The following is an 18,006-nucleotide window of genomic DNA, read 5'->3' as shown; positions in this document are numbered from 1 at the left end:
TTACAGTGAGGGGTGTGGGATATATCAGTGTTACAGTGAGGGGTGTGGGATATATCAGTGTTACAGTGAGGGGTGTGGGATATATCAGTGTTACAATGAGGGGTGTGGGATATATCAGTGTGACAGTGAGGGGTGTGGGATATATCATTGTTTCAGTGAGGGTGTGGGATATATCAGTGTTGCAGTGAGGGGTGTGTGATATATCAGTGTTGCTGTGAGGAGTGTGGGATATATCAGTGTTACAGTGAGGGGTAGGGGATATATCATTGTTACAGTGAGGGGTTTGGGTTATATCAGTGTTACAGTGAGGGGTGTGGGATATATCAGAGTGTTACAGTGAGGGGTGTGGGATATATCAGAATGTTACAGTGAGGGTTGTGGGATATATCAGTGTTGCAGTGAGGGGTGTCGGATATATCAGTGTTTCAGTGAGGGGTGAGGGATATATCAGAATGTTACAGTGAGGGGTGTGGGATATATCAGTGTTACAGTGAGGGGTGTGGGATATATCAGTGTTACAGTGAGGGGTGTGGGATATATCAGTGTGTTACAGTGAAGGGTATGGGATATATCAGAGTGTTACTGTGAGGGGTGTGGGATATATCAGTGTTACAGTGAGGGGTGTGGGAGAAATCAGAGTGTTACAGTGAGGAGTGTGGGATATATCAGTGTTACAGTGAGGGGTGTGGGATATATCAGTGTTACAGTGAGGGGTGTGGGATATATCAGTGTTACAGTGAGGGGTGTGGGATATATCAGTGTGTTACAGTGAAGGGTATGGGATATATCAGAGTGTTACTGTGAGGGGTGTGGGATATATCAGTGTTACAGTGAGGGGTGTGGGAGAAATCAGAGTGTTACAGTGAGGAGTGTGGGATATATCAGTGTTACAATGAGGGGTGTGGGATATATCAGTGTTACAGTGAGGGGTGTGGGATATATCAGAATGTTACAGTGAGGGGTGTGGGATATATCAGTGTTACAGTGAGGGGTGTGGGATATATCAGTGTTACAGTGAGGGGTGTGGGATATATCAGAGTGTTACAGTGAGGAGTGTGGGATATATCAGTGTTACAGTGAAGGGTGTGGGATATATCAGTGTTACAGTGAGGGCTGTGGGATATATCAGAATGTTACAGTGAGGGGTGTGGGATATATCACTGTTACAGTGAGGGGTGTGGATATATCAGTGTTACAGTGAGGGGTGTCGGATATATCAGTGTTACAGTGAGGGGTGTGGGATATATCAGTGTCACAGTGAGGGGTGAGGGATATATCAGTGTTACAGTGAGGGGTGTGGGATTTATCAGTGTTACAGTGAGGGGTGAGGGATGTATCAGTGTTGCAGTGAGGGGTGTGGGCCGTATCAGTGTTACAGTGAGGGGTGTGGGATTTATCAGTGTTGCAATGAGGGGTGAGGGATATATCAGAGTAAAAGTGAGGGGTGTCGGATATATCAGTGTTACAGTGAGGGGTGTGGGATATATCAGTGTTACACTGAGGGGTGAGGGATATTTTGAGTGTGACAGTGAGGGGTGTGGGATATATCAATGTTCCACTGAGGGGTGTGGGATATATCAGTGTTACAGTGAGGGGTGTGGGATATAACAGTGCTACAGTGAGGGGTGTGGGATATATCAGTGTTACAGTGAGGGGTGTCGGATATATCAGTGTTACAGTGAGGGGTGAGGGATGTATCAGTGTTACAGTGAGGGGAGTGTGTTATATCAGTGTTCCAGTGAGGGGTGTGGGATATATCAGTGTTACAGTGAGGGGTGTGGGATATATCAGAGTGTTACAGTGAGGGGTGTGGGATATATCAGAGTGTTACAGTGAGGGGTGTGGGATATATCAGTGTTACAGTGAGGGGTGTGGGATATATCAGAGTAAAAGTGAGGGGTGTCGGATATATCAGTGTTACAGTGAGGGGTGAGGGATGTATCAGTGTTACAGTGAGGCGAGTGGGATATATCAGTGTTCCAGTGAGGGGTGTGGGATATATCAGTGTTACAGTGAGGGGTGTGGGATATATCAGTGTTACAGTGAGGGGTGTCGGATATATCAGTGTTACAGTGAGGGGTGTGGGATATATCAGTGTTACAGTGAGGGGTGTGGGATATATCAGAGTGTTACTGTGAGGGATGTGGGATATATCAGTGTTACACTGAGGGGTGTGGGATATATCAGAGTGTTACAGTGAGGGGTGTGGGATATATCAGTGTTACAGTGAGGGGTGTGGGAAATATCAGTGTTGCAGTGAGGGGTGTGGGATATATCAGTGTTACAGTGAGGGATGTGGGATATATCAGAATGTTACAGTGAGGGGTGTGGGATATATCAGTGTTCCAGTGAGGGGTGTCGGATATATCAGTGTTACAGTGAGGGGTGTGGGATATATCAGTGTTACAGAGAGGTGTGTGGGATATATCAGAGTAAAAGTGAGGGGTGTCGGATATATCAGTGTTACAGTGAGGGGTGTGGGATATATCAGTGTTACAGTGAGGGGTGTGGGACTTATCAGTGTTACAGTGAGGGGTGTGGGACTTATCAGTGTTACAGTGAGGGGTGTGGGATTTATCAGTGTTACAGTGAGGGGTGTGGGATTTATCAGTGTTACAATGAGGGGTGTGGGATATATCAGTGTTACAGTGAGGGGTGTGGGATATATCAGTGTTACAGTGAGGGGTGTCGGATATATCAGTGTTACAGTGAGGGGTGTGGGATATATCAGAGTAAAAGTGAGGGGTGTCGGATATATCAGTGTTACAGTGAGGGGTGTGGGATATATCAGTGTTGCAGTGAGGGGTGTGGGATATATCAGTGTTCCAGTGAGGGGTGTCGGATATATCAGTGTTAGTGAGGGGTGTGTGATATATCAGTGTTACAGTGAGGGGTCAGGGATGTATCAGTGTTACAGTGAGGGGTGTGGGATATATCAGTGTTACAGTGAGGGGTGTGGGATACATCAGTGTTACAGTGAGGGGTGTGGGGATTTATCAGTGTTACAGTGAGGGGTGAGGGATGTATCAGTGTTGCAGTGAGGGGTGTGGGATATATCAGTGTTACAGTGAGGGGTGTGGGATATATCAGTGTTACAGTGAGGGGTGTGGGATATATCAGTGTTACAGTGAGGGGTGTGGGGATTTATCAGTGTTACAGTGAGGGGTGAGGGATGTATCAGTGTTGCAGTGAGGGGTGTGGGATATATCAGTGTTACAGTGAGGGGTGTGGGATATATCAGTGTTACAGTGAGGGGTGAGGGACGTATCAGTGTTGCAGTGAGGGGTGTGGGATATATCAGTGTTACAGTGAGGGGTGTGGGATATATCAGTGTTACAGTGAGGGGTGTGGGATATATCAGTGTTACAGTGAGTGGTGTGGGACATATCAGCGTTACAGTGAGGGGTGTGGGATATATCAGAGTATAAGTGAGGGGTGTGGGATATATCAGTGTTACAGTGAGGGGTGTGGGATATATCAGCGTTACAGTGAGGGGTGTGGGATATATCAGTGTTACAGTGAGGGGTGTGGGATATATCTGTGTTACAGTGAGGGGTGTGGGATATATCAGTGTTACATTGAGGGGTTTGTTGATATATGGTAGATAAGTCCCCAGGGCCTGATGGGATGTCCCAGAGGACTGGAGAATAGCCAATGTTGGTCCTTTGTTTAAGAGGGGTGGCAAGGATAATCCAGGAAATTATAGGCTGGTGAGCCTTATGTCAGTGGTCGGGAAATTATTAGAGAGGATTCTTCGGGACAGGATTTACTCCCATTTGGAAACAAATGGACTTATTAGCGAGAGGCAGCATGGTTTTGTGAAGGGGAGGTCGTGTCTTACTAATTTGATTGAGTTTTTTGAGGAAGTGATGAAGATGATTGATGAGGGAAGGGCGGTGGATGTTGTCTATATGGACTTTAGTAAAGCCTTTGACAAGGTCCCTCATGGCAGACTGGTACAAAAGGTGAAATCACACTGGATCAGAGGTGAGCTGGCAAGATGGATACAGAACTGGCTCAGTCACAGAAGACAGAGGGTATCAGTGGATGGGTTTTTTTCTGAATGGAGGGATGTGACTAGTGGTTTTCCGCAGGGATCAGTGCTGGGACCTTTGCTGTTTGTAGTATATATAAATGATTTGAAGGAAAATGTAGCTGGTCTGATTAGTAAGTTTGCGGACGACACAAAGGTTGGTGGAGTTGCGGACAGTAATGAGGATTGTCAGAGGATACAGCAGGATGGAGATCGGTTGGAGACTTGGGCGGAGAAATGGCAGATGCAGTTTAATCCAGACAATTGTGAGGTAATGCATTTTGGAAGGTCTAATGCAGGTGGGAAGTATACAGTAAATGGCAGAACCCTTAGGAGTATTGACAGGCAGAGAGATCTGGGCGTACAGGTCCATAGGTCACTGAAAGTGGCAACGCAGGTGGATAAGGTAGTCAAAAAGGCATACGGCATGCTTGCCTTCATCGTTCGGGGCATAGAGTATAAAGATTGGCAAGTCATACTGCAGCTGTACAGAACTTTAGTTAGGCCACACTTAGAATATTGCGTGCAATTCTGGTCGCCACACTACAAGAAGGACGTGGAGGTTTTGGAGAGGGTACAGAGGAGGTTTACCAGGATGTTGCCTGGTCTGGAGGGCATTAGCTATGAGGAGAGGTTGGATAAACTCGGATTGTTTTCACTGGAACGACGGAGGTGGAGGGGCGACATGATAGAGGTTTACAAAGTTATGAGCGGCATGGACAGAGTGGATAGTCAGAAGCTTTTTCCCAGGGTGGAAGAGTCAGTTACCGGGGGATATAGGTTTAAGGTGCGAGGGGCAAAGTTTAGAGGGGATGTGCGAGGCATGTTTTTTACACAGAGGGTGGTGGGGGCCTGGAACTTGCTGCCAGGGGAGGTGGTGGAAGCAGGTACGATAGCGACGTTTAAGAGACATCTTGACAAATACATGAATAGGATGGGAATAGAGGGATACGGTCCCCGGAAGTGAAGAAGGTTTTAGTTTCGGCAGGCAACAAGATCGGCGCAGGCTTGGAGGGCCGAATGGCCTGTTCCTGTGCTGTACTGTTCCTTGTTCTATCAGTGTGTTACAGTGAGGGGTGTGGGATATATCAGTGTTACAGTGTGGGGTGTGGGATATATCGGTTTTACAGTGAGGGGTGTGGGATATATCAGTGTTGCAGTGAGTGGTGTGGGATATATCAGAGTGTTACAGTGAGGGGTGAGGGATGTATCAGTGTTACAGTGAGGGGTGTGGGATATATCAGTGTTACAGTGAGGGGTGTGGGATATATCAGAGTGTTACAGTGAGGGGAGTGGGTTATATCAGTGTTACAGTGAGGGGTGTGGGATATATCAGTGTTTCAGTGAGGGGTGTGGGATATATCAGAGTGTTACAGTGAGGGGTGTGGGATATATCAGTGTTTCAGTGAGGGGTGTGGGATATATCAGTGTTTCAGTGAAGGGTGTGGGATATATCAGTGTTCCACTGAGGGGTGTGGGATATATCAGAGTGTTACAGTGAGGGGAGTGGGTTATATCAGTGTTACAGTGAGGGGTGTGGGATATATCAGTGTTACAGTGAGGGGTGTGGGATATATCAGTGTTACAGTGAGGGGTGTGGGATATATCAGTGTTACAGTGAGGGGTGTGGGATATATCAGTGTTACAGTGAGGGGTGTGGGATATATCAGTGTTACAGTGAGGGGTGTGGGATATATCAGAGTGTTACAGTGAGGGGAGTGGGTTATATCAGTGTTACAGTGAGGGGTGTGGGATATATCAGAGTGTTACAGTGAGGGGTGTGGGATTTATCAGTTTTACAGTGAGGGGTGTGGGATATATCAGTGTTACAGTGAGGTGTGTGGGATATATCAGTGTTACAGTGAGGGGTGTGGGATATATCAGTGTTACAGTGAGGGGTGTGGGATATATCAGTGTTACAGTGAGGTGTGTGGGATATATCAGTGTTACAGTGAGGGGTGTGGGATATATCAGTGTTACAGTGAGGTGTGTGGGATATATCAGTGTTACAGTGAGGTGTGTGGGATATATCAGTGTTACAGTGAGGGGTGTGGGATATATCAGTGTTACAGTGAGGTGTGTGGGATATATCAGTGTTACAGTGAGGGGTGTGGGATATATCAGTGTTACAGTGAGGTGTGTGGGATATATCAGTGTTACAGTGACGTGTGTGGGAGATATCAGTGTCACAGTGAGGGGTGTGGGATATATCAGTGTTACAGTGAGGTGTGTGGGATATATCAGTGTTACAGTGACGTGTGTGGGAGATATCAGTGTCACAGTGAGGGGTGTGGGATATATCAGTGTTACAGTGACGTGTGTGGGAGATATCAGTGTTACAGTGAGGGGTGTGGGATATATCAGTGTTACAGTGAGGGGTGTGGGATATATCAGTGTTACAGTGACGTGTGTGGGAGATATCAGTGTCACAGTGAGGGGTGTGGGATATATCAGTGTTGCAGTGAGGAGTGTGGGGTATTTCTCTGTGTCAGCTCCTGTACTTGTACAGGAATAAATGGTGATAAAATAGATCAACGACAACACAATTTGTGCTCATTATCTCTGTTTTATTCTCTGCAGTTTTCACAGGGACAAAGGAAGACATTTGAAAATTTTGGGTTGGGCGCATTTGTGGTGTGTATTTTAACAAAGTTATGAAAGAAGGTTAAAATATGCATTAAATATTCAAAAGCTTGTTTCCTTTCTCCCTCCCAGTCCATTTTATCCGTTGTAAATTCCCATGTTAATAATGGGGTTTTGCTATGTAAACTAGTCACATCTCAGCGCCCCAGCTGGCAGGAGGGTGTCACTACACCGTGACGCGTTTACATAGGTGGTGGCCTTTATAAATCCCCTCCGTCCACATTAATAATGGAACAAAGGGATAACTGTCGGCTAAATTACAACAGCACGTCTGCCCGCCGAGATTGGCCACTACTTTTTGGGATCGTTCTGCACAAACATCACAGTCTCGGGATTCGTGACGTGAATCGCTTGACACACCTTCCCTCCCGTCGCCGAGGGAACGGGAAGCTTTGGGTTGTTCGATGAAGGTTGAAATCGGGGAGTAAACGTAATGTGCAACTCCCTTTGTCAACATGTCACGCTGCAACTACGACCTCCTGCCACTGGTGGCGCTGTAGCGTGACTGTTTACATGGAAAATTTCCATTATTAACACGGTAAGTGCAATTTCGGTCACATTTTTATCTATGATAGGTAGTACATGTAGACTGGCGAGCTTCTGGGGGTGGGGGGGGGACAGTATTTTTTGGAGGTGAGGGGTTTTGATAGGCCCGCGTTCTCGGAAGCCATCTTTGTTGATCCTCCTTTCTGACCCCTCCTCCGTTTCCTAGTTGTTTGAGGTTTGTGCGTGCGTGGCGGTCTCTCTGGTTTTCCCAGTTCTGTCCAGGATTTTTGACACATTTGGGAGGGAGGATATCTGCAGGAAAGACAAGCACAGAAAGGAATACACAGCAGGAATATTACACAGCACTGCTTGCACAGGTACAGGCCATTCAGCCCCTCTCTACCATGCTGGTGTCTGCTCCCCACCCAGCCCGCACGAGCCTCCTCCCCTCTCCATCTCACGCCCATCCACATCTCCCTCGATCTCTCTCTCCCTCATGTCTTCATCCATCTCCGCCCACCCTCTCTGAAATACATCTCCGCTATTCGCCTCATCCCCACTCTCTGTGCTAGCGGGTTCCGCGTTGTCCCCACCCTCTGGATAAAGAGGTTTCTCCCGAATTCCCGACTGCATTTAGTGGTGACCGTCTTATATTGACGCCCCCCCCCCCCCCCACCCCGCTCCCCGCCAAAGCAAGCGGAAACATCTCCAGGTCTACCCCATCATTACCCCCTTTCATAACCTTAAAGCTCTCAATCAGGTCACCCCTCAGCCTTCTCCATCCCAGAGAAAAGCTCCCCAGCCTGTTCAGCATCTGGAGAGTGGAACTGTACACAGTGCTCCCAGTATGGTCTAACCCGAAGGATATGGGGACCGGAACTGTGCACAGTGCTCCCAGTGTGGTCTAACCCAAGGGATATGGAGAGTGGAACTGTGCACAGTGCTCCCAGTGTGGTCTAACCGAGATATATGGAGAGCGGAACTGTGCACAGTGCTCCCAGTGTGGTCTAACCGAGGGTTATGGAGAGTGGAACTGTGCACGGTGCTCCCAGTGTGGTCTAACCGAGGGATATGGAGAGCGGAACTGTGCACAGTGCTCCCAGTGTGGTCTAACCGAGGGTTATGGAGAGTGGAACTGTGCACGGTGCTCCCAGTGTGGTCTAACCGAGGGGTATGGAGAGCGGAACTGTGCACGGTGCTCCCAGTGTGGTCTAACCGAGGGGTATGGAGAGCGGAACAAAAACAAGAAATGCTGGAATCACTCAGCAGGTCTGGCAGCATCTGTGGAAAGAGAAGCAGAGTTAACGTTTCGGGTCAGTGACCCTTCTTCGGAACTGACAAATATTAGAAAAGTCACAAATTATAAACAAGTGAGGTGGGGGTGGGGCAAGACATAACAAAGGAGAAGGTGCAGATTGGACCAGGCCACATAGCTGACCAAAAGGGCACGGAGCAAAGGCAAACAATATGTTAATGGTGTGTTGAAAGACAAAGCATTAGTACAGATTAGGTGTGAATACACTGAATATTGAACAGCAGCAAGTGCAAACCTGAAGAAAAACAACCTGAAAAAAAACAGTGGGTAAGCCAACTGAACAAACTAAGATGAAATGAAATAAATGCAAAAAAAGATTGTAAAAAATGTAAAAAAGAATGTAAAAAAAAGGAAGAAAAAATAACTAAAAATGAAAGTAAAATGGGGGGCCGTCATGCTCTGAAATTATTGAACTCAATGTTCTGTCCGGCAGGCTGTAGTGTGCCTAATCGGTAAATGAGATGCTGTTCCTCGAGCTTGCGTTGATGTTCACTGGAACACTGCAGCAATCCCAGGACAGAGATGTGAGCATGAGAGCAGGGGGGAGTGTTGAAATGGCAAGCAACCGGAAGCTCAGGGTCCTGCTTGCGGACTGAGCGGAGATGTTCCGCAAAGCGGTCACCCAGTCTGCGCTTGGTCTCCCCAATGTAGAGGAGACCACACTGTGAGCAGCGAATACAGTATACTACATTGAAAGAAGTACAAGTAAATCGCTGCTTCACCTGAAAGGAGTGTTTGGGGCCTGGGATAGTGAGGAGAGAGGAGGTAAATGGGCAGGTATTACACCTCCTGCGATTGCAGGGGAAGGTGCCCTGGGACGGGGACGAGGTGGTGGGGGTAATGGAGGAGTGGACCAGGGTGTCGCGGAGGGAACGATCCCTTCGGAATGATGACAGGGGAAGGGAGGTGAAGATGCGACTGTTAGTGGCATCACGCTGGAGGTGGCGAAAATGGCGGAGGATGATCCTTTGGATATGGAGGCTGGTGGGATGAAAAGTGAGGACAAGGGGAACCCTGTCACGGTTCTGGGAGGGAGGGGAAGGGGTGAGGGTAGAGGTGCGGGGAATGGGTCGGACACGGTTGAGGGCCCTGTCAACCACAGTGGGGGGGAAATCCTCGGTTGAGGAAAAAGGAGGTCATATCAGAAGCACCGTCATGGAAGGTAGCATCATCAGAGCAGATGCGTCGGAGACGGAGAAACTGGGAGAATGGAATGGAGTCCTTACAGGAGGTAGGGTGTGAAGAAGTGTAGTCGAGGTAGCTGTGGGAGTCAGTGGGCTTATAATGGATATTGGTAGACAACCTATCCCCAGAGATGGAGACAGAGAAGTGGAGGAAGGGAAGGGAAGTGTCAGAGATGGACCATGTAAAGGTGAGAGAAGGGTGGTAATTGGAAGCAAAGTTGATAAAGTTTTCTCGTTCGGGGCGGGAGCAGGAAACGGCTCCAGGAAGAAGCGGAGAGCCCTCAAACCATCCTGGTGGGGGATGGAGGTGTAGAGCGATTGGACGTCCATAGTGAAGAGGAGGCGGTTGGAACAGAGGCCCAACCAGTCCCCATCCACCAACACCCTCCTCCGCCTGGCTGAACATGTTCTCACGTTGAACAACTTCTCCTTCAACTCCACGCACTTCCTTCAAGTAAAAGATGTCGCTACGGGTACCCACATGGGTCCTAGTTATGCCTGTCTTTTTGTGGGATATGTCGAGCATTCTTTGTTCCTGTCCTACTCAGGCCCCCTCCCCCAACTCTTTTCCCGGTACATTGATGACTGTATCGGTGCCGTTTCCTGCTCCCGCCCCAAACTGGAAAACTTTATCAACTTTGCTTCCAATTACCACCCTTCTCTCACCTTTACATGGTCCATCTCCGACACTTCCCTTCCCTTCCTCGACTTCTCTGTCTCCATCTCTGGGGATAGGTTGTCTACCAATATCCATTATAAGCCCACTGACTCCCACAGCTACCTCGACTACACTTCTTCACACCCTACCTCCTGTCAGGACTCCATTCCATTCTCCCAGTTTCTCCGTCTCCGACGCATCTGCTCTGATGATGCTACCTTCCATGACGGTGCTTCTGATATGACCTCCTTTTTCCTCAACCGAGGATTTTCCCCCCACTGTGGTTGACAGGGCCCTCAACCGTGTCCGACCCATTCCCCGCACCTCTACCCTCACCCCTTCCCCTCCCTCCCAGAACCGTGACAGGGTTCCCCTTGTCCTCACTTTTCAACCCACCAGCCTCCATATCCAAAGGATCATCCTCCGCCATTTTCGCCACCTCCAGCGTGATGCCACTACCAGTCGCATCTTCCCCTCCCTTCCCCTGTCAGCATTCCGAAGGGATCGTTCCCTCCGCGACACCCTGGTCCACTCCTCCATTACCCCCACCACCTCGTCCCCGTCCCAGGGCACCTTCCCCTGCAATCGCAGGAGGTGTAATACCTGCCCATTTACCTCCTCTCTCCTCACTATCCCAGGCCCCAAACACTCCTTTCAGGTGAAGCAGCGATTTACTTGTACTTCTTTCAATGTAGTTTACTGTATTCGCTGCTCACAGTGTGGTCTCCTCTACATTGGGGAGACCAAGCGCAGACTGGGTGACCGCTTTGCGGAACATCTCCGCTCAGTCCGCAAGCAGGACCCTGAGCTTCCGGTTGCTTGCCATTTCAACACTCCCCCTGCTCTCATGCTCACATCTCTGTCCTGGGATTGCTGCAGTGTTCCAGTGAACATCAACGCAAGCTCGAGGAACAGCATCTCATCTACCGATTAGGCACACTACAGCCTGCCGGACTGAACATTGAGTTCAATAATTTCAGAGCATGACAGCCCCACATTTTACTTTCATTTTTAGTTATTTTTTCTTCCTTTTTTTTACATTCTTTTTTACATTTTTTACAATCTTTTTTTGCATTTATTTCATTTCATCTTAGTTTGTTCAGTTTGCTTACCCACTGTTTTTTTTCAGGTTGTTTTTCTTCAGGTTTGCACTTGCTGCTGTTCAATATTCAGTGTATTTACACCTAATCTGTACTAATGCTTTGTCTTTCAACACACCATTTTAACATATTGTTTACCTTTTCTCCGTGACCTTTTGGTCAGCTATGTGGCCTGGTCCAATCTGCACCTTCTCCTTTGTTATCTCTTGCCCCACCCCCACCTCACTTGTTTATAATCTGTGACTTTTCTAATATTTGTCAGTTCCGAAGAAGGGTCACTGACCCGAAACGTTAACTCTGCTTCTCTTTCCACAGATGCTGCCAGACCTGCTGAGTGATTCCAGCATTTCTTGTTTTTGTTTCAGATTTCCAGCATCCGCAGTATTTTGCTTTTATTACATGGAGACTGGAACTGTGCACAGTGCTCCCAGTGTGGTCTAACTGAGGGATATGGAGAGCAGAACTGGGCACAGTGCTCCCAGTGTGGTCTAACCGAGGGATATGGAGAGTGCAACTGTGCACAGTGCTCCCAGTGTGGTCTAACCGAGGGATATGGAGAGTGGAACTGTGCACAGTGCTCCCAGTGTGGTCTAACCGAGGGATATGGAGACTGGAACTGTGCACAGTGCTCCCAGTGTGGTCTAACCGAGGGATATGGAGAGGGGAACTGTGCACAGTGCTCCCAGTGTGGTCTAACCGAGGGATATGGAGACTGGAACTGTGCACAGTGCTCCCAGTGTGGACTAACCCGAGGGATATGGAGAGGGGAACTGTGCACAGTGCTCCCAGTGTGGTCTAACCGAGGGATATGGAGAGTGGAACTGTGCACAGTGCTTCCAGTGTGGTCTAACCCAGGGATATGGAGAGGGGAACTGTGCAAAGTGCTCCCAGCGTGGTCAAACCGAGGGATATGGAGAGTGGAACTGTGCACAGTGCTCCCAGTGTGGTCTAACCGAGGGATATGGAGAGTGGAACTGTGCACAGTGCTTCCAGTGTGGTCTAACCCAGGGATATGGAGAGGGGAACTGTGCAAAGTGCTCCCAGCGTGGTCAAACCGAGGGATATGGAGAGTGGAACTGTGCACAGTGCTCCCAGTGTGGTCTAACTGAGGGACATGGAGAGGGGAACTGTGCACAGTGCTCCCAGTGTGGTCTAACCGAGGGACATGGAGAGGGGAACTGTGCACAGTGCACCCAGTGTGGTCTAACCGAGGGACATGGAGAGGGGAACTGTGCACAGTGCTCCCAGTGTGGTCTAACCGAGGGATATGGAGAGGGGAACTGTGCACAGTGCTTCCAGTGTGGTCTAACCGAGGGATATGGAGAGCGGAACTGTGCACAGTGCACCCAGTGTGGTCTAACCGAGGGATATGGAGAGGGGAACTGTGCACTGTGCTCCCAGTGTGGTCTAACCGAGGGATATGGAGAGGGGAACTGTGTACAGTGCTCCCAGTGTGGTCTAACTCGAGGGATATGCAGACAGTGTCTCCTGAGTGAATTGATCCCTGATTGTGAACGCCTCGATTAAATTTCCCCTTAGCCTTCTCTGCTCTCCGGAACACACACCCGTGCGTCTCGATTATCTCCCCAAAAAACTGAAGTCACTCTCCCCAGCAACCATTTGAAAAGGCTCCCCACATTAACCGTAGCCATTACAAGTGAGGCTCCATGTCCCCCCAAGAAAGCAAGGGCGCCCCTCCTGAGGCTACTCACCCACCTCGAAAAGGAGTGGGAGGGGAATGAGGGAGCGGGGTGGGTGGGGGGGGGGTGGCCTGTTCTGATGTCTTCAGGAGCTGGCTGAAGCTTGTTGCGGATCAGAAATGGATTTTTCCGTCTGCTTCTTCAATACTTTGTTCTCGGACTGTGTACAGAAAGAAAATAAATGGGAGACAAAATTATCAGCACTTCAATTTGATTTAGAGATACAGCACTGAAACAGGCCCTTCGGCCCACCGAGTCTGTGCCGACCCTTAACCACCCAGACAGCCATGCATATCACTGAAACCAAAATGAGGTTTGCATATGTCCAGTATCTCTCTCCCTGTCTCCCCCTCTCTGTGTGGGACCTGTAAACCCCCATCCCCTGACAAACTGTACCATTCCTTACATTAAATTTACTCTGTATCTAACCCCCGTACTGTACCTGTCCTGGGGAGTGTTTGATGGGGGAAAGCATTGACAGCTGAAGCTGGTTGCTGCAACCAGCACTCAGCACTTTCAATTAGGCAGCAGAAAACCCTGTGCTGTCCCTGTCCTGGGGTGTGTTTGATGGGGGACAGTGTAGAGGGAGCTTTACTCTGTATCTAACCCCCCCCCCCCCCCCCACCCCCGTGCTGTACCTGTCCTGGGAAGTGTTTGATGGGGGAAAGCATTGACAGCTGAAGCTGGTTGCTGCAACCAGCACTCAGCACCTACAATTAGGCAGCAGCAAACCCTGTGCTGTCCCTGTCTTGGGGAGTGTTTGATGGGGGACAGTGCAGAGGGAGCTGACTTTACCGATTTGGTGTTCTTATTCTTGATGTTCTTTGGCTTGGGATGCTGGTGATAGTTATAAGGACGACGGAAAGTCCGTGTTCGTTGATGTGGTGGAGAGGCTTGGTAACTGTCCTCATTCTCCTTGTCAGCTGCATCCTCTTTCAACTGGACTGGTTGGGGCTGGCGGTGAGGAGGTCTAGTGAAATTGAGATCAACAATCGAGAGTTACAGACCGGAATCGAATCGAAGGGTTCGGGGTGGTTTATATATAGAATAACAGATACCCGGAAGTGAGTTACAGACTGGAATCTAATCGAAGGGTTCGGGGGGGTTTATATATAGAATAACAGATACCCGGGAGTGAGTTACAGACTGGAATCTAATCGAGGGGTTCGGGTGGTATATATATAGAATAACAGATACCCGGGAGTGAGTTACAGACTGGAATCTAATCGAGGGGTTCGGGGGGGGGGTTTATATACAGAATAACAGATACCCAGGAGAGAGTTACAGACTGTAATTTAATCGAGGGGTTTCCGGGGGGGGGTTTATATATAGAATAACAGATACTCGGGAGTGAGTTACAGACTGGAATCTAATCGAGGGGTTCGGGGTGGTTTATATATAGAATAACAAATACCCGGGAGTGAGTTACAGACTGGAATCTAATCGAGGGGTTTCCGGGGGGGGTTTATATATAGAGTAACAGATACCCGGGAGTGAGTTACAGACTGGAATCTAATCGAAGGGTTAGAGGGGAGGGGAGGGGAGGGGTTCTATTTATTTTCAATAAGGTTAGCAGCGTTTTAAGGGCTGCTGCAGGTTCCGCCATCAGTCTGTTTGACAATCTACCTGGGGTACCGAGGGCGTGGCCGATTAGCCGGTCCTGGCCGGACGGGACGTTGACCCTCTTCAGTCCTCTCCATGCTGTCACCCTCCTTCTCCTCGGCGGGACCCGCCTCCTCCTCCTCCTGTCAAAACAGAGGGCTAAAGCTCAGCACAATCCTGCATTACCCGCCTGCATCCTAACTCACACCCAATGAAGACAGGTTGTCGCACTGACCCCCGCCCCCCGTTCCGCACACCCTCCCCCCATTCCCGGAGCCTGACCTCGCTCTCCTGCCCCGGGACTCGATATACTCACCCTGCGGGCGCCCGTGGGACGTCGGCCACGGGAACCGGGCCAGTAGCGGCGCCTGTCGGCCGCGAATCGACTCCCCTGGACAGGGGCCCCGTCCGGGCCTGTCACATTGGCAGCCTCGGCGCCCTGCGATGCACAGAGACAGAAGGTGAGTGTGTGTGTGAGAGAGAGAGAGTGAGCGCGCAATGTGCACGTTCTCCGACTGACCTTCTCGCCTTCCACCACATCGAACTCCACAATTTCGCCGTCTCCAACACTCCGCAAATATTTCCGAGGGTTATTCCTCTTAATTGCCGTCTGGAAAAGAAAAAAAAACAAAGCCAGGAGTTCTGTGACCCTCCGCAAATTCCCTCCCGGCCCACGGCGGACTTTTATGGAGCTGCGGTCCCCCGTTGCAACGGAGGAAACGTGGGCAATTGGTGCACAGCAAGATCCCACAGACAGCAATGGGATAGCTATGCAGATCGTCATTTTTACGATGGTGGTCGAGGAATTCATATCCGCCTCCCCCCCCCCCCCTGCCAGGACACCGGGGAGAACTCCCCCCACCGCTCCCCCCGCAACCCCGTCCCGCGCTCCTTCCAATCGTGCAGGTCCGACTCCTCCTCACCTGATGGACAAACACGTCCTCCTTCGTGTCGTTCCTGAGTGAGGAAAAGAGAGATCAAAAACTCGACCTCGGCAAGGGGAGGGGGTTCCCCTCTCCGTCCCGCGGACCCCCGCCCCCTCCTCCAACCGGCAGGGCGGCCCCGGGAGCAGGCTAACAGGCCGGGCTCGAAGCCTGGGCCTCTGCCTGGCTGCGGGGCTCAGTCCCCTTCGAGCCGCGGGGGAGTGGTGGTGGGGAGGGGGAAGGTGTGCGGCACGGGGGAGCCAGGCGGTTTGAGGGGAGTCCCTCGGCGGCGGACCGTCCCGGCCTCGTCGAGGGTGCAGGCCTCAATTAGGGCCTTGCGGCCTACTCCCTCAGGCCTTGACCGCGAGGCCCACCCCCACACCTTGAGTGCGGCCCAGCTCTCGATGGTAGTCAACGGGAGTTGGGAGGGATTCCCAGGGGGTCACTGCAGGAGGGTGTTGTGGAAACAGAACAAATGAACCGCCCTGGGCCGCGACCTTTGGCCACTCCCGCGATCCGCCCCGCAGGCCTCGACAGGCAGACTCACCGGTTGATGAACCCGTAGCCATTCCTGATGTTGAACCATTTCACCGTCCCCAAAATCTTGGTGGCTGCAAGGGGGAGGAAGGGGAAAGAGAGAGAGAGAGAGAGTGAATAGTTACCCTCCGACAGTGCTGCTCTCCCTCAGTACTGACCCTCCGACGCACAGTGGCAGCAGTGTGTACCATCTACAAGATGCACTGCAGCAACGCACCGAGGCTCCTTGGACAGCACCTTCCAAACCCGCGACCTCTACCAACTAGAAGGACAAGGGCAGCAGACGCGATGGGAACACCTCCACGAACAAGTGCCCGGCCAAGTCACACACCATCCTGACTCGGAACTATATCGGCCGTTCCTTCACTGTCGCTGGGTCAAAATCCTGGAACTCCCTTCCTAACAGCACTGTGGGTATACCTACCCCACAGCGGTTCAAGAAGGCAGCTCCCCACCACCTTCTCAAGGGGCAGTTAGGGATGGGTAATAAATGCTGGTCTGACCAGCGATGGCCAAGAATAGAGTGTTTCAGTTGTCGACATGTGGTTGGATGAGGTTGACTCAGTGAATCAGCTGTCGACAAGCGCCCAGTCTCTCTCCGAGGGCTGGCAGTTGAAGTCAACAGCTGTCGCAAGGGGTGGGATTGAGTTACCCAGTAGCTGTAGAAATCTCGGGGACAGAATTAACCCCCTCTATGACCCCCGACCAGGAAAAAACCAAACCAAACCGGGGCTCAGAATGCAGCCTCAGTGCTGCCCAAATACTCACAGAGGGTCAGTACTGAGGGAGCGCCGCGCTGTCGGAGGATCAGTAATGAGGGAGTGCCGCGCTGTCGGAGGGTCAGTACCGAGGGAGCGCCGCGCTGTCGGAGGGTCAGTACTGAGGGAGCGCCGCGCTGTCGGAGGGTCAGTACTGAGGGAGTGCCGCGCTTTCGGAGGGTCAATACTGAGGGAGTGCCGCACTGTCGGAGGATCAGTACTGAGGGAGTGCCGCGCTGTCGGAGGATCAGTAATGAGGGAGTGCCCCACTGTCGGAGGGTCAGTACTGAGGGAGTGCCGCGCTGTCGGAGGATCAGTAATGAGGGAGTGCCGCACTGTCGGAGGGTCAATACTGAGGGAGCTCCACACTGTGGGGTCTAAACTCTCCCCCGGGGACAGATTGAACGTGACAGTCGATTAGAAACCGATACTAATCGCTTATCGATTCATGGTGTCCCGGAATCAGCTGGCAATTCCTCCCCAACACCCCCCCCCCCCATCCAGAGAATACAGCACAAAGCAAGATCCCACATTGAACCCCCAAAATTAGGAAAACGATTCACCCACCCCCCCCACCCCCACTCTCCCGCAAAACCCCAACAATCGACAAGTATCGGATCGCAGTCGACGGATCGATACCGATTCTAATCGGTCGGCGTTTCGGGGGGGGGGGGGGGTGGAATTTGGGGACCCCCCCCCCCCCCCCCTCCAAATCGTTTCTAAATCGAATTGGGAATTGACCAGGAGAGGTGGAAACAATCTATCGACGATGGGTAACTAAGTATCGGGAGTCGGTGGCAAACAATCGGTGAAATTGACACAGTTGGTTGCAATTAACACGGATACAGTGTCAGTTTCAGCAACTGGATACATGTTGTTACTCTCCAAACCCACACACACACACACAAGGTGGATTCTCAAATGGGGATTAATCGATTAGTCGGGGGGAAAAAAACTTGCTTTGAGGATACCTCGGAGTTTCTTTTCTGTGCTGCCTCTGGTCTGCAGTTCTCCTTCAGACATGCTGCACGGGTTGTACTCTCCCTCTCTCTCCTTTCTCTCTCTGT

At 50.7% G+C, this 18,006-nt stretch overlaps 1 protein-coding gene across 3 annotated transcripts in view; it reads right to left on the bottom strand.

The window, feature by feature from the left end:
* Nucleotides 1-6,587: 6,587 nt before the first annotated feature.
* The window catches only part of LOC137361963 (Y-box-binding protein 3-like), an 11,681-nt gene continuing 262 nt past the window's right edge, over nucleotides 6,588-18,006 (bottom strand). The window contains exons 1-9 of one of the 3 annotated variants that reach the window (XM_068026558.1): nucleotides 17,911-18,006; nucleotides 16,192-16,255; nucleotides 15,645-15,678; nucleotides 15,242-15,331; nucleotides 15,038-15,160; nucleotides 14,746-14,864; nucleotides 13,915-14,089; nucleotides 13,132-13,279; nucleotides 6,588-7,474 (exon numbers count right to left, since the gene is read on the bottom strand). The exon at nucleotides 17,911-18,006 is cut by the window's right edge and continues 262 nt beyond it. In XM_068026558.1, coding sequence (XP_067882659.1) covers nucleotides 13,205-13,279; nucleotides 13,915-14,089; nucleotides 14,746-14,864; nucleotides 15,038-15,160; nucleotides 15,242-15,331; nucleotides 15,645-15,678; nucleotides 16,192-16,255; nucleotides 17,911-17,962 — 732 coding nt within the window. In that variant the 5' untranslated portion in view covers nucleotides 17,963-18,006 and the 3' untranslated portion in view covers nucleotides 6,588-7,474; nucleotides 13,132-13,204. The remainder of the gene's footprint in view (nucleotides 7,475-13,131; nucleotides 13,280-13,914; nucleotides 14,090-14,745; nucleotides 14,865-15,037; nucleotides 15,161-15,241; nucleotides 15,332-15,644; nucleotides 15,679-16,191; nucleotides 16,256-17,910) is intronic. The other 2 variants (XM_068026557.1, XM_068026560.1) reach the window with 2 other exon arrangements.

Source organism: Heterodontus francisci, unplaced genomic scaffold, assembly GCF_036365525.1.
Source record: "Heterodontus francisci isolate sHetFra1 unplaced genomic scaffold, sHetFra1.hap1 HAP1_SCAFFOLD_323, whole genome shotgun sequence".
Lineage (NCBI taxonomy): Eukaryota > Metazoa > Chordata > Chondrichthyes > Heterodontiformes > Heterodontidae > Heterodontus > Heterodontus francisci.
This window is presented reverse-complemented; position numbering and strand designations above follow the sequence as displayed.